Here is a 17,276-nt window from a genome sequence, read left to right as displayed (position 1 = left end):
ATTGACCTCAAAGCTTAATCCTTACTGTCCAATTGCACTATTAACCTTCATAAGTGACACCCACCATCGACAAAATCTAGACTAACTACCACCTGTGAAGTTGGAAATCGTTCAAATCCTATGTCTTTATTTAGGGCTATGGCTTTTGTAATTTTTGTGGTGGTATGTTTCATTATTGGTTAGGGTTTTTGTGTTAGTGTATTTCAAATAAGAATTATTTAACAATTTTCACTCAAACAACATTAAATTAGAGATGGATATGTCACGAAACTTGGTTGTTTATAGGTACTTTAGCATGTACATGAGTTGGGTTTGACCTAAACACTACAAAAGATGATGCATCTTTCTGAGAAGTTCTTAGTTTGGGCAACTTATTAACTTTGATGGGCTAAGCTTTATTAGGTTTGTTTGTGGGGTTTGGTTTGGTGTGGATGACACCACATTCCATATTTGATATGTTGGTTGCCTCTAATTCAACTCTATTACAGGGGAAAGAAAAGTGTTTTGTTTGTTTAACTCTGAAATTTTTAATTGTATGTGATTTAAATTTTTAAATAAATTAAAATATATGAGCAGTCAATCTGGTTTATTTTATCACCTAGTGAAAGACATCTATGGGTCTTAATTAGGGGAAGAAAAGGGGAAAATGGAACTTTGGCCTAGTTATGGTATACGAGCCTCTTTCATCATATATAACAACTGATCATTCTCTACTTATTAGCTCACTTGAATTCTCTCATTTGGCTTGGGATCACTGGTTCACATTAAGGATCTTGAAAAGTGACAAATTGATTTTGAAAGGAAAATATTTTTGGTGAAGGTGAATATGGGTTTATTTACTCAATGGACCTCTAATGGTAGTAAAAAAGACCATTAGCAATTTGTGAGTTTGAACATGGCTCTATCGTGTTTACAACTTTGTTATGGTTATTTATTTATTCCTCTTTGTTATGGTTTCTTATTTATTCCTCTGGTGATATCATCTAGAGTTTAACTTTCTAAACCTATTTTCTTTAGGGGTTAAGTAGAGATAGAATTTAGAGTTGAAGTTGATGCTATGTGCACCATAATAATTGGGTTAGACTTCTTGTATACTACATTGAAGGGAACCATAGGTACGTACTCTTTTTCTTCTAAAGATCTAGTTAAATAGTTTGTTTGCTTGTGTTCCATGTTTAGCTTAAATATTTGACATGTAGCATCATCATCTAAATTTTAGGATCTAGGTTACTGATATGGGAAAAAAAAAAAAAAAAAAAAGCTTTGATCATTGCCAAGGTTTATAATTTCAACCTGGCCAAGTTGTTGGCTACTAGGAAAAGTCATCACAACTTAAGTTTTAGGAATCAGGAATCATGTAGGAAAATTAAGTTGTTTTGCATTCCTATGCCTTTGAACAAGTCAAAAGGAAAAATAAATAAATAAAAAAATGAAAATAGCATTTTAAAATAAGAATATATCAAACTAGAAATGTTAAGTTATTAAATGGAAGAAAGAATGAAAGATTACAAATGCAATCTTAGAATTGATTAATTTTATTGTTTATACTCTTTCTAAAATAATAGTAAGAAAAAAAATTATAATATGATATTTTCCATATAAAAGAGATTAAGCTATCGTTTAGGCCCATTGCATTGTTTTGTTTATTTCTATACTTTCCTTTTAATATGAATAATTTAAGATAAAATAATAGATAAATAATTATATCATGAAGTGAATTTGTTTCTTTAAGATAAATACTAACTTAAGATATCTTCTAACCTTTGGTCCCAATAAAAAAAACACTTAACAAGAAAAAAATGATAAAGAAATAATTTTCTCAAATTTGATTCACCTTAAAAAATGTGAAATAAAATCAAACATAATTTTAATAAATTCCAATCTCATATATTTTAAATTATTTAATCTTTATATAAAATAAAATTCATTTAAATAAATGTCAATAAGTTTGTAAAAATAATTTTAAATTTTATAACTATTTTTTATTTTTCTTTCTCTTTTTCCTTCCTTCTAATTTTTTTTTTCCTTAAAATTTTCCAAGGGTTTTCTCAACTAAATAATTCTATATTTAGGGCTAATATTATGAATTGACTGTACAACTATATTTGTATCTATCAATTCATTTATTCTTATATGCCACTTGAATGATGCTATACTACAAGTATTGGTGACTTGATTAGAAACTGGGGCTATATTGTTTTCTAAATTTTAAAATATTTAGTTAATAATCAAACTTAGAAATGAGTGTTGAATGATATTGATTGACAAGAGACTATTTTGAAATGTTCTCAAGAGCTATGATTAAAATATGGGAATGGATTTTTGATAATTGTGAATATATCAAACATTAATTGAATATCTAGAATGATGAAGTAGACTTTTTTTTTTTTTCCTTTTTGCTTTCCTTTTTGTTGACTATAGTGGGTCCATTAAAGATAATTCATTAGTTTTTTCATGTTAAGATTGTTCAATTAATTTGATTAAAGTTAATACTATTAAAGCTTGTTTGTAGGATTAACAAGTCCAAGATTCATATGAAAATAATGATATATATGTTAGCTTATATGGTTAAAAAATCTCTTTTCTTAAATATCAATTTGCAATTGTGGGATAGTTAATATTAAAAATATAACAATTGGTTATTTTATTGATTTTAGAAGTTGAATGTTTGTGTTTAATTATCATCTCTGCAGCCAAATACCAATCTTGAAAGCCATTTTTCTCCTCTCATCATTTCATCTTGAAAAATGAATATCACGTCGGTCTTCTATGCATTGAACTATTTTTTTTTTTATAGACTCTATTGTCCCACCATAACCATAAATGAAGACTAAAAAAACCAATAACCATAAAAAAAAAAAAAAAAAGAGCCCAATAATCTCCAAACACAATGAATTCTAAATTGTTTAAAAGTAAGAAAAAAAAAATCCATAAACAAATCAAAACAAAATATAAAAAAATAATATTTCTTTCTTGGTTATGCTCTATTAATTTTTAGTTTAATACTCTTTTTTTCCTTATGGAATGTTATTAGTCAACTAAATTTGGTAATATAGGAAAGTTGTAAGAAGAAATTAAGGCATTTGCAAATGGTTAATATTTAATGTCTTATATTACTAAATATGATGATTTATGATTGAAACTAATTATAAAGCATACCTATTGGTATCTTCATATATTTATTTATGAGAAATGAGTTTCATATGTTAGACATAGATAAGAAAATATTATATTACATTCCATATTGTAGAATATACCATTGAAAGCCTAACTTGTTTCCTCTAACTTAATAATGAACTAAAAAGTCTATCAAGAGTGGATATGCAACTAACAAGAATACTTTTGGCTTCTTCTTCTTCTTCTTTGTGTAATATTATTTTTGATAAGGAATTTAGAGACCTTGTTTTTTGGTACATGTATACTTGTTTTATGTTGAAGTTGGAAAATATGCTTGTTGTAAATATTTTGATACATTTACAAATTTACGTATTAATTAACTATGTAGACATTAGTTCTTTATCATGATATTATTCCCAAATTTATTTAATTTCTTTTGTGCTATTGTTTTGTACTTTATAAAAAATCATGCAGCCAAAATTATATATAACAGGACATACAAAATATATCATTTCAATAGGAGGATTTTCAATATTATTATCCACATAAGATGACACTTTTTTGAGTGTCAAAATAGACATATTTTGGATATTCCTTGGCATTAGTGTAAGTGTTAATATAGGCAAATCAATAATGACACTTTTCAAAGTGTCAATATAGATCAATCAATAATGACGCTCTATAAAACGTTAAAGATAATGAACATTAAAGATGACACTTTAAAAGTGTAAACATTGAAAATTTGGTGGAAATAATGGTACTTAAAAAATCTCATGCTTTTGGAAAGATGACACTTGGATAAGCATCAATGTAAGTGCTTTTATAGATGATGCTTTCTAAAAGCGACATGGTTGCCCGCACCCATTCCTTAACAGGGGCGAAAAGGACGCTTTCAAGAAGCGTCATCTTATATATTTATTGACGCCTAAAAAGCGTCATTATTGCCCTTTTTTCTTATAGTGATCAAAGATTTCAAATCCAAATAAGCCTCATGTCTTGATTTAGTAAATGAGCTTCAAAAAGAAGAAAAAACATAACAAAACCAAATTAAGTAAGGCTTAAAAAACCATTGAGCAATAATATAAGTAAGATATCAAACATCTTATCAAATAATCAAGATGAAGAAGGTGAAGAAACGAAAAAAAAAATCTAAAGATGAAAAGCAAAAACCCAACAAGCAAATGTGGGGGCTTTCAATATCCACACCCAATATACATGTCATATCAAGAATCAATAGAAGGAGGAAAATAAACTAAAAATAAGCACAAAAATCAAAGCTAAAGAGAACTTACTAAAAATCTTCTCACAAGCGAAATCATAGTATGCATAACTTCTCCTCCAAGCTAAGATTTCTCCAAAATTCTAGGAACCTCTCCTCTAGAAAAATGGGTAGAGTTTCCTTGTAAAAAAACAAGAGAGAAGTCCCTAAAAATGAGCCCCAAGACCCTTTCTTCTAAGCAAGAAAGAGTGGAGATTTTGATATTTATCATCATCTCTACCAAGGCTTAATTTTCTTTAAATCCAAACCTAAACCTAAAGAGTTACTAACCCAAGGTTAAAGGACACAAAAACCCTCTAAAACAAACTATAGGAGCCCCCAAAGAAGGATAAAAAATATGAGGCTCAAAAAGAGGCTAAAAAGGAAAAATCTGATTAACTGGTTGAGGGAACTAGTTGAGTCAGTCTTTTTTGACCGGTTTGGCTAAAAAAAGTCTCGGGTTACACAAAAAAGGCTTGAATGAGCTCCAAATAGGATGAAACTTTGAGGGAACCTGGGTACCACTAAAGTCACACTGCAAATCTAAAAAATCCCTTCAAAAGGTATCTAAAAGTGGCCTAAAAGTAAGTTTCAAAAATTAAATAACAGATAGACCACTAAGGAACGTGACAAACAAATAGCCAGAAAGGGATCCTAGTGAGTTCTACACGAAGACACAAGGTGAGGGGTAATAATACGATGAATAACATATACTATTAGAACAAAATTGAGGATCCACACTATAGTACCATGAAGGTAGGGTTACAACTTGGATTGGTTGGGTTTGATTGATAGTCAACCTAAGCTCAACCAAAAAATAAATCGCATTTGCCCAAAGTGTTACCTAATCTAATTGGTATTTTTTTTGTTTCTCCTATTAAAAAAAAATCAATCGAGCTACTTATTTAACTCTCAATAAAAAATGAATACTAAAATTATTTTCAATTTTATAGTAATTTTTATTTCATTAGAATTTAAAAAATTAGTTATCTTTAATTTATATGCAATTTAAAATTTATTTATTCATTTTTAATAAAATCTAACTTGAAAGTGATTTTATATAACATAGTTATTAAAAATAAAATCAATTTCTTTATTCAAACAAGTTTTTTAAAATAATAATAATAATAATAATAATAATTAGTCATTGTTTTCAAAAAGTTAAAAAAAACATTTTTTTTCTCCATCTTAAAAATAATTTTTAAAAACAAGTTTTAAAAAACACGGCTCTTTGATTTCCTTTCGATTTCTTTAATTATTATCTAGCCTAGAAATAATGTACCAATCTCATAATAGAATGTCAAACTTTTTTTTATGTGATGTTGGATAGAATGTACTAGGAGTGAACATATCTAGCCATCCTGGCTAGCTTGGTGAAGCAAGTTGTCAACCCATATAAAGGGAGTGATTGTGCTATAGCCTCACATTTCAATGGTGAATTCATATTAAGTAAATTGGAAAGTAATTAGTGATTAAGAGTGCGTTTGATAATTTTTTTAGAAAACATTTCTAATATTTGAACGATAAAATTTTTTAAGTATTAAAAATGTTAAAAATGTTTTCTAAAATCACTTACCAAATGGACTCTAAATTATATCCTATAGATAACTAAGAGTCCATTTGATAATGATTATAGAAAACGTTTATAACATTTTTAATACTTAAATTTTTTTATCATTTAAATGTTAAAAATGTTCGAAACGTTTCCTAAAATTACTATCAAACATACTCTAAATTTACTATGTAACTAAGTCAAATTACATTTCAAATATGGACAAATTACTTCACAAAGTGATTTAGATTATCTCTCCAACATGATTAATAATTTAGTCATGGTACCATGTTGTGGGCTTCAATTTAGAAACATCCTTAATTTCTATTAATGCATTTTGTTATAGTTCGATAATAAAGCTATAATGCAGACGTAGTACCATATGTTAATATGATATTTTCAATTTTTTTTTAAGTGATTGCATGGTGCAAAAATCAATTCTTAATTATTCTTATATTGGATCAAATTAGGAAATAACCAATCAAGTGCCCTTGTCAACATGAGGAAGTTATTTTCTAAATATTATTGAGCTATGTAATTAAATGGACCAAACTGCTTCTTAAACAGTACGATTTGCTTCTTTACTATGATCAGATTACTTCTTAATGTGATCAAAGTTACCTTCCAACACAAACATCCTTAGGCAGAAAAATAAAAAATGATTAAAAGTTGATAAATTATTTTTATTTACTACTTTAAACTCATTTTAATTCATCAATAAAAAATAAAATAATTTAAAATATATAAATTTTAAATTATTTAACTCTCAATAAAAAATGAATACTAAAATTATTTTCAATTTAATAGTAATTTTTATTTCAGTAGAATATAAAAAATTAGTTATCTTTAATTTATATGCAATTTAAAATTTATTTATTCATTTTTAATAAAATTTAACTTGAAAGTGATTTTATATAACATAGTTATTAAAAATAAAATCAATTTCTTTATCCAAACAAGTTTTTTTAAAAAAAAAATAATTGTTTTCAAAAAATTAAAATAAAAACATTTTTTTCTCCATCTTAAAAATAATTTTTAAAAACAAGTTTTAAAAAACACGGCTCTTTGATTTCCTTTCGATTTCTTTAATTATTATCTAGCCTAGAAATAATGTACCAATCTCATAATAGAATGTCAAACTTTTTTTTATGTGATGTTGGATAGAATGTACTAGGAGTGAACATATCTAGCCATCCTGGCTAGCTTGATGAAGCAAGTTGTCAACCCATATAAAGGGAGTGATTGTGCTATAGCCTCACATTTCAATGGTGAATTCATATTAAGTAAATTGGAAAGTAATTAGTGATTAAGGGTGCGTTTGATAATTTTTTTAGAAAACATTTTTAATATTTGAACGATAAAATTTTTTAAGTATTAAAAATGTGAGAAATGTTTTCTAAAATCACTTGCCAAATGGACTCTAAATTATATCCTATAGATAACTAAGAGTCCATTTGATAATGATTATAGAAAAAGTTTCTAACATTTTTAATACTTAAATTTTTTTATCATTTAAATATTAAAAATGTTCGAAACGTTTCCTAAAATCACTATCAAACATACTCTAAATTTACTATATAACTAAGTCAAATTACATTTCAAATATGGACAAATTACTTCACAAAGTGATTTAGATTATCTCTCCGATATGATTAATAATTTAGTCATGGTACCATGTTGTGGGCTTCAATTTAGAAACATCCTTAATTTCTATTAATGCATTTTGTTATAGTTCGATAATAAAGCTATAATGCAGACGTAGTACCATATGTTAATATGAAATTTTCAATTTTTTTTTTAGTGATTGCATGGTGCAAAAATCAATTCTTAATTATTCTTATATCGGATCAAATTAGGAAATAACCAATCAAGTGCCCTTGTTAATATGAGGAAGTTATTTTCTAAATATTATTGGGCTATGTAATTAAATGGACCAAATTGCTTCTTAAACAGTACGATTTGCTTTTTTACTATGATTAGATTACTTCTTAATGTGATCGAAGTTACCTTCCAACACAAACATCCTTAGGCAGAAGAATAAAAAATGATTAAAAGTCAATAAATTATTTTTATTTACTACTTTAAACTCATTTTACTTATTTTAATTTATCAATAAAAAAATTAAATAATTTAAAATATATAAGTTTTTAATTAATTTAAATTATATTTTATATCCTTTGATATTTTTTATACAACAACCAAACATAAACAATTCATTTTCTTGTACATTTTTCTTTCTTTCCATAATATTTTCCAAGAATCAAACCTAACAAAAAATTGATTCACAATCAATTATTGATACAAAGATAGCCTATAAATATATATATAGACTCAGAATTAATACTATTTTAAATTTCTTTGTTGGGGTAAAATCTAACGTCACCCCTTCAATGCAAATCATCATTGGGATTCACTTTACCGCTGTAAATGTTGTCTCCAATACACACTAAGAGGCCTAGCCAACCCAAAACAGTCAGTTAAACCCCAAAGTGGCGAGCCAGCAGGCCCAGCACTACCATTCCCCTTTAGGCCACCATGCAATCCTCCCTCAGCAATAATTCCTCATATTTATTTATTTTTCCTCTTTCTTCTTTGCCCTTTTCTTGGTGTAATGCACAGTCACTGACCCAAATAACTTTTAAGCTGTCCAGTGTAATGGTTTATGCCCATATTCCAGTTGGGTCGCCTACTATGGAACTCGTCTTTTATTTATGTTTTCCTTTTTGTATTTTTCTTCTTTAGACCCAATCACACACACCCATCTTCTTGTTTCATTTTCTATGACTTGGGGCATCAAGGGTTCTGATGTACTTGGGTGCACATGGGGCGGCACGTCAAAAGTAAGTTGCTCTAAGCCTGTAATTCACAATTGGTCGTCCATGTATAGAGTAGCAAGCCAAAGATTGGTCCACAGGGACACCAACATCAAAAAATTATTTGATTAAATAATAAATACATAAATTTAAAATTAATTCTTCAACCTCAACTTCAATGGATGTAAATTGATAATGGTAATATCAACAACAATAATAATACATTTTTTTCACGTACGATCCTACATTTAAATTTGAAGAAATAGATAGAATTTATACTCATATCCATAAATAAATCGAGAAAATATAAATTATAAAGAGGATCAAACTAGAGAGTTTAAGATTACAGAATTTTATTTCAATACACATATTAGGTCTTAATAATTTGTATTACTATTTGTTGTTTTTTCCACTTTTTTTCAATATTAATTTTCTCTCAACCCAATCACCCAACTCGTATATTTCATGAACTCTCACATCAAAGGGTTTTAGTGTAGCTAATATTCCCCGTAGGGATGATTCATGGGAGCACGTAGGCGGCACGTGAGTAGTAGGTTTCGTGATAGGATAGTTTAACGTAAGTGGGGCAAAGGGAATATAGTTCCTTTTTTTAAGTTTTAATCAACACCTTATGGCTTATGGGAGGGGGGTGGGGGGTTTAAGAGTCCTTTCGGAGTATACAAAAGTATAAATTTATTTTATAATTTTAAAAATTTTAAAATTTGAGGTAATAATAAATTTTTAATATTTTAAAAATTATTATTTTTTATCCAAATGTTTAAGAGTTAGTAGACTTTTTCATGCGAAAGCATCATTTAAGTTCTATTAATGGCAACTTTTTTTTTCTACAGAACGGGGAAATCTCCATGAGCCACACACAGCAAAGGCCCTTTATCTGAGTTGATGGATGCATTGCACATAAACAAATATTTTCTCGGGAAATATTATTATAATTTTCTCGAATTACACGTGTCAGTCATCCATGTTGTAGCTTTTGTGTGACAGAAAAGGCTTCACAAATGAGTCAGACCCACAAGGGAAGTGTCCTCAGCAACACCACTTTGATTGTCACCACCCGTCAAACTGATGAGAAAGCTTCCCATCTACTGACTGACTCACCGGAATCTCACTCTATTCGCCGGAAACTGCCGACCCATTTCGCCGGAGACTCACCATCATGGACGTTGACTTCTGGGCTTCAAGGATTCACTCGGCCAAGCACCTCACTGCTGTCCAAGCTGCTCGCCTCAACTCTGGTATTATTTCGATTACTTTTTCCCCTTTTCTTGTGCCTTGCTTTCTGGGTTTGCCATGCTTTTGTTTTTAGAAAACGTTTTCGGTTTTTTCCTGGGTTTTCTTTTTTGGGTTTTAATTTTTAATTGGAACTGACAAATAAATTTGGGAGATTCCACCGCTGGGTTCATTCATACGTCTGTTTTTAGAAAATGTTTTTGGTATTTCTGTTCTTTTTCTTTGAAAGGTAATTTGGAGATTTCACTACCTTGGGTTTGAGGATTTTGATTGATTATAATCATCATTAAAATATATAGATATAGTTTTGGGGGGTGGTGTGGTTGTTTTGCTTGAATTACCAATTGATTCTAAAATCTGCGGTGGTTTCAATAAAGAGTGAGTTTGACGTATAATTTTTCCAAAATTGCTGCATTATATCTGGGGTTTTCTTCCCTGGGTAGTAATAATTGATTATGATTTTAATTTTCCTATTTGGTTAGGGTCCTCCTATTAATATAAATCCTGGCCACCTTTTTTGTTATTTTCTTTTATTAGGATTAGAGAATCTTAGAAGTCTCTATTGTTAGGGTGGCCAGATGTTCTTATCTGTTACTAAGAATAGAGAAACTGGGTTGTATCTTGGTAATTTAGGAAACTTGGGTTGTAAGGGTCGGTATGAATTCTTGTAAAAAGCCTTGAATTGGAGAAGAAAGTTCATTTAATTGGAGTCTTTTCACTCTCATAGTGATTAAGAAGGCAAGCGGATTTGGATCCAAAAAACTTCCCAGAATCTCTATCTCATTACCCATTTGCAACCCCTGGTCCCCCTCCATCTTCTTTTTTCTCTGTTCCTTCAGTATTTTGTGAAGTAAGCAATCAGCATGAGAAATTGCCCTGACAAGGTGGGCAACCATGAGTTTGAACAACATGAAGAGCTGCTGATTCAACATTGTAAACATCTTGAAAGGATACCTAAGGATATCTTGGATGTATTCATGTCTATAGAGGACCTTCAGGCAATGGTGATTGAAATAATGGAGGAGAAACCAGAGCTTGCATCCATGTCGGCTGGTTTTCCAATACTTAGGATTCAGGATGAGGGTAAGAAACAGACATGTGGCTCATGCCTCTCATGCTTTCAGTGAGTAGGATGCTTTGAGTCTTTTGTCTTTTGAAAATCAACATGATGCATTAAGAATCTTCTCAAGATTCAACAGAGAAATCCACTTTGGAGTTATCTCTGCTAGATGTTGTAAGCAAGGGTAACACTTCCCTGAGATCTCATGCAGAATTTACTCACTTATTCAAAATGGGTAGTTGCTTTCTGGCACTACTGAGTGCCTCCTTTATATAGTATGCATATGGATGGCCGTGTACAGATTTTCTTTTAGGTTTTAATTTGTGCAATGAAAACTTTTTCCTTGGCAATGAAAAGTGGTCTTTTAATGGTTTCCTAAAAGGTCAAATAGATAATCATATGCTGATTCAAAGAAGTCGTTTCTGATGGTGTCATAAACATAAAATCCATTAAATCTGGTTTGGTAATTTAGACCAACGGCAATTGTAGGAATACCTTAGGAGTCTGGCACATTAGTGGATATTTGTGTATTGTTTTATAGCACATGTGCTGGAGATGTTATTTTTGAACAGACAATGTCAGAATTTTCTATATTTGTCTCATTGCTGAAATTAGGATTGCTGAGAATTAATGTGGACTCTTAAAAAGCTGTGAACAATAATGAAGATGAAATTTATTTTGTTGGATGCTAATGGCTATTGAAATTGAAATGTTTTATAGAGGTGAATCACCTTAAGTGGTCAATCCCTTCCATGCTCTATTTTTTTTTTCCTCCTTTCTTTGTTCATTTTTAATGTGACAGTCTTATTGGTTGAATTTCATTTGGTTTTGTTCTTCCATTTTTGTTATCCACATGGACCAGTGACAAAAAAATGCCTTTATACAAGCAGGAGACTTCTGTGATACATGAATAATTCTCTAAGCACCACATGCCCAAAAGCTTTGAACCACATGGGTGCATTGGGATCCACTAATATAGTGCCACATGTCCCCTCCTCTCCTCCATAATTTCCACAATTGTATGGTATTCACGGTGCTGAGTCCCTTCCCATGATAAGGGATAGTGGCAATTTAGTGGCCATGGCTTGGTGGATGCCCAAGCAACTTGGCTGCTGGCAAGTCTGGATATCCAGCTTTGCAGCCTTTGCCTCAGCCCCTTTCTCATAGAGGGTTCCCCTTTTTGTTTTGACTACCGATCTAATTATGGCAGAGGGAGAAGGTTACGAACAACTCTGCCCCACACACATTTCGTTTGGATGTCAATATCATGGTACATTTGTTATTATGTTTATCATTAGAGCTGAGGCAGAGGGTCGTCCTCCTCACTCTGCCCCACCATGCCTTGACCCCCACTTCAGCCCCCTCTCTCTGTGAATGGTCTCTCAAACTAAGACAATCAACCCATCTATTTGAATCACATTCAAAGGTTCCCCTCTGCAGAACACCTTAAGGTTAATAAATCTAGCTGAGCCAGGAGTAGGCTTGGGAAATAAATCATGGGTTCAATGGTGACAGGCCCTCCAAAACCATGGTGCACTTTCATTGTGCATGCATTGGTCACTTGTAGTTGGTAGATTTTTTAATATATTATCCGTATGACAGCTTTCTTTTTGCCTTTTGTCTTTTTTTTTCCTTCTTTTGTGTATATCAAACAAATAATCATTTGATCTTGGATGATTCAGAAGGAGATGATGATGCAAGAGCTTATTTCCCATGCCCCTTCTGTTATGTGGACATTGAAATTCCAGTGCTCTGTAGCCATCTGCAGGAGGAGCACTGCTTTGACTTAAAAAATGCGGTATGTGAACATTTACATGTTTGTTTTCATATGAACTTCTCTCTTTTTATATGTGCTACACTTTTAAGTGGACAGGGAACTTTTCTGTTTTGGCTTGTTGACAACGGATAACTGTCTGGCAATTTAGCTCTATATTTTCCAGTTCTCTATTAGGTGCTGGATTTTGAGCATAGCAAAATTAAGAATAGAAAGTTTTTATTGGGTTTAATGCATCATATTTTTTCATTTTGGTCAATAAGATTAGAATTGAAGCCATACAAATATGTGATGTGGCAAAATAGGGGGATAACATGATTAGACATCATACAGTGCAGCATGCAAACAATCATCAGGTCCTCAAAACTCAGTTTGATTGCTCTGAGCTCTATCTTAACATTGCTATTTCAGGTTTGTCCCTTGTGTGCGGCAAATCTAGGAAAGGATGTGATTGGACATTTCACATTGCAGCATGCCCATTCATTAAAGGTATTATTCACTGGTGTTGCACCTTCAGGTTGTCAATTATAGTGTATAACCTATTTAAGCATTATTGTCTTCTTTGCAGCGGAGGAGAAAGTCTCAAAAATCTGGTGCCTGGACAAATAGCCCCCTTAGAGAATTGAGTTCATTTCTCGGCTCTAGGGGAAACTCATATGAATCTGCACCTGATCCACTCCTTTCACCGTTTCTCTGCAGTATATCTGTTTCAGATGGCAACCAGCAAGATAAATGCTCTAGTGATAATGCCTCATTTGCTTCTGATATGAAAAGGTATTCCCCTCCTAACTCTTGAAAGTTTAAAGAGGATTTAAATCTTGTAGTTGATGGTATATGGTTAAAAATTAAAATGTTTAAACTAGTTGGTTACAGTTGGATTAGCCTCCAACAAATCCAAGTCCATCATTCTGATGAGAGTTTCAGGCTATGTTTGGGAACTGTTCTCAAAAATAATTTTCTATTTTTTAGAACAAAAAGACATGAAAACATGTTTGGTTGTCAAATGTTTCCCAAACAAGTTGTTTGAGAATTGTTCTAAAAACAGAGTGTTTTCCAAGAACATATTATGGTTGTTTTCACTGGATTTTTGGGGACTGTTTTAAAAAAATAATTGTATAAATATGGGGAATAATTGAAAATAAAACATTACATATAAAAGTTATTTAAAAAAAAAAAAAATAGGTTGAGAACATTCCAAGTTCGTAAACAAACTTTTGTTTTAGAAAACAGTAGAGATCTTTTTTTTTTTTCTGAAAAATATTTTCAAAAACCGTTTTTGAGAACTATTTTAAAAAACGTTCCCAAACAGGTCCTTGATTTTGGATATTGATGTCATTCTGATGTGCTGGGTTTGGAAAATCCATGAATTTCAAGTAAGTGGGGATTGGTGTTATTTCCTAAATCCTGACAGAGGGCGGGGGTGGGGGGGGGGGGGGAAGGAGAGGAGAAGGGACTTCAGGATTCCATCAGATTTTGCAACTCATTCTGAGTAGTCTAACCCATTAATGTATTCCTGCAACCACCTTCTGAAGCCAGACCTAGCAGTATCAAGCACCCCACAGCCATTTGTCAACAACATACCCTCACTGATGATGAACTGCATTGATTTTAGGCATTCTTTTCAGTAAAAACTTGCCAATTTTTGTGGGTAGATAATCTGCTTAAAGAAAAGTAAAATACGCTACATTTGGAAATTCTTGAAAGTTGATTTCTTTCATTCTCACATTGATTTGAATGCTGATTGTTAAATTATGGATAGTAAATCTCTTGATTTTGCAACCTATATCCGAATCCTGGTGAGGAATCTGAACACAATCTAAAAATGATGAGAAACCAACATCGGTACAATTAGGTTCCCCCTCAAATGAAGACCACCAAAAGGCCAGGATATTCTCTGAATGATTTAACTCTGTTTCAACCTTTGTTTGCTACTTTGACTTGGATAGAAATATTGACACTTTTTATCCATGTCATCCAATGGATTGAAGAATTCTTACATGTCATAAACCTTCAAGTCTTTTTCCACCCTCCCCACTCCCATCCCCACCTGGGATGGCCGTCAACATGTGAGTGAGAATGCTTGAGGGGCTATTTTGTTATGTGTTTTCTTTTCATTGCACTCCACAAGTGAATAAACCAATGAACCGCTCATATTATGCAATTGATTCTGTTTTACACTATTATTGCAGTATTGCCTTCCCTTTCATTATTAAAAAGAATCCTTGAGTGGACTTCCTACCTGGCTCTTTGTTTTTGAAAAAGACTGTTGAATGGACTTCCTACCTGGCCCTGTAACTACTCTACATAACTTTCACTAGTTGTATAATGACATGTTAAAGACTTGATTGAGAAAAGAAAAACAAATGATTATGCAAATTGTTACATGCATGCATGAGAATCATGACTCAGAAGTAGCAAGTGGCTGATGTTTTCTGTTTGTGCAGCACTGTGCCATCAACACCGAGTGAAGGCCAAGAACAAGATTATGAAGAGAGACAGCAGAGAGCCATTTTTGTTCAACAGTTGATTGGGTCAACCATTTTCTAGGACCCTCTGCCCTGTCAGCACATTGCGGAATTTAGAATTTTCAACAATGCCAAGGGCCACTTCACTCATTGATCACCAATGCTGTGCCCGGCTACTGGGTTTTACTACAGATGCTTGAATTTAGGAAGTCAAATAGTTCCTATATCTGGTTTTCTAGAAGAATTGTCCTGGAAAAGGGCAATGAATTGGGCGTGGTTATGGCTACTCTTTAGGCAATGCATATTTATTATCTAGCAATCTATGTATGTACGCATATTTGCAGCCTGTATGAAGGCAACGTTCTGTAATATGTAGAAAACAAACTCTCCTGGTTTTAAAGCTAGCCTAAATATTAAACTTTTATTTTCCAAGTATAAATTTCATGGACAGCAGATTTCAGTATACCCCAAAAACCATTATTTTAGTTTAGGCTGAAGAACAGGTGTGTGGATAACCGATGGGTTTGGGGCAAGAACTTAGTTTGGAAGCCTTCTTAGAAGAAGAGTTATCCTGGCATCAGCGGTAGGTTCTGTCCGCTCTTAAGACTGCCCATCGCCTAATGTTGCCTTGGTTATCCTAGCATCATTAACAGGTTGTGTCTACTCACATAATACTTGATGAGATAAAGATGATGATCAAGTGTTACTGACCTGAGGTGGCTGCAGTGGTTGGAGGGCAGAATCAAAATTCAAATATTTGCAGTGTCTTGACCTTAAAAGGGATCAACTCTATGGTAGTTTAGATTGGAAAATATAGTAATGGTTTGCATTTTAAGCTTTGCAGTCCCCAGCTGAAGATATGTATATGGTGGTTTCCACACAAGGCTTGCAAATGGGAAGTCAAAAGTTTCTCATTATGCTCCTGGAGTTGGTTCCTCACCTACCCTCTGAACTTTTATTATGGCAAGTGATCAATCTTTAATGAAATGATGCCAAATTTTAATGAAGCCAATGTTGGCAAGAGACACGTTTAGGAACATTGGCGACACCCACTTAAGGTATTGGAAACACACTACTGGTTATGTGCTACAAATTCTCCGTACTATAAACATTTTCCCAGCCAACAAACATCCCCATGTATGGGTAGTAGCAGGGCAAGTTGGAGATGCATGGAACATGAATGCATTTCTACTATTTCTGGCTTGTAACATGAACTATGAGCTGGATCTGTCAAAGATTGGATACCTGTTTCACTGTAGGTAGAGCCAAGACGAGACTGTCAGAAACATTCATACCTCAGAAAAGTTATCACTATGAAACAATAAATTTGATTCCCCTTGAAGATTGAATTTTTTCAAAACAAGCAACAGGTTGATTGAAATTGTACAATTCTTTGAGTCGAACTTGATTGGTTACACCATCAAAAAAAGGCCATGGTATAGCACAAAAATGCATTTCCACAAGCAAAACCAAGTTACATGAAAGGAATAATGCAGTAAGAAGCTAAGCAAGCAGTTCTTGGAACCAAGTAGAACCCTGCTTCCTCTTCAATCTTGTACCAGCAAAGAAACTCATTGATTTCTATTTGTTTCCACCAGAAGTTGTAACAACTTGAATTAAAACAACTTAAGCTTCAATGACAATTTACTTTAAATATACTTAACACTTTAAATCATTCTTATGTAATCGCCCTAGTAAAACATGAAGCCTATTAATCTACTTCCCCACAGTACAATGATACAAGTAACAGAAGTAACAATTAAGAAAGTTTGATTGGTGGATTCTGCCTATCATTCAGATTTTGTTCTAAACTGAGCATCTTATTATAATGAAAGGCAAAGTAAAAAGAATTTGAGCACATGTAAGCATCCATTTTCAAATTGCCTTGTGTGTTCATACTAAAATCCACGTAATGATTTTTATGATTGTCAGCTCAGCAGCATGATATACTCTCTGTAGTAGCTATTAATCTGCAGGTCTGCTGAC

General features: G+C 32.1%; 1 protein-coding gene across 1 annotated transcript; it reads left to right on the top strand.

The window, feature by feature from the left end:
- The first annotated feature begins 9,768 nt into the window (after positions 1-9,768).
- Positions 9,769-15,753, top strand: LOC117904563 (protein DEHYDRATION-INDUCED 19 homolog 5-like). The gene is made up of 5 exons (XM_034817236.1): positions 9,769-9,996; positions 12,734-12,849; positions 13,237-13,314; positions 13,394-13,599; positions 15,270-15,753. Exons 1-5 carry the CDS (start codon positions 9,918-9,920, stop codon positions 15,370-15,372), a joined length of 582 nt encoding a protein of 193 aa, XP_034673127.1. The 5' UTR covers positions 9,769-9,917; the 3' UTR covers positions 15,373-15,753.
- The last annotated feature ends 1,523 nt before the right edge of the window (positions 15,754-17,276 follow it).

Source organism: Vitis riparia, chromosome 17 (assembly GCF_004353265.1).
Source record: "Vitis riparia cultivar Riparia Gloire de Montpellier isolate 1030 chromosome 17, EGFV_Vit.rip_1.0, whole genome shotgun sequence".
NCBI lineage: Eukaryota > Viridiplantae > Streptophyta > Magnoliopsida > Vitales > Vitaceae > Vitis > Vitis riparia.
Note: the sequence above shows the minus strand (reverse complement) of the source record. Positions and strands in the feature narration are given on the sequence as shown.

Coding starts and splice junctions, on each gene's coding strand:
- LOC117904563 (XM_034817236.1), top strand. CDS start 9,918: ATGGACGTTGACTTCTGGGCTTCAAGGATTCACTCGGCCAAGCACCTC. Junction 13,315..13,393: donor AGCATGCCCATTCATTAAAG/GTATTATTCACT, acceptor TCTTCTTTGCAG/CGGAGGAGAAAGTCTCAAAA. Junction 13,600..15,269: donor TTTGCTTCTGATATGAAAAG/GTATTCCCCTCC, acceptor CTGTTTGTGCAG/CACTGTGCCATCAACACCGA.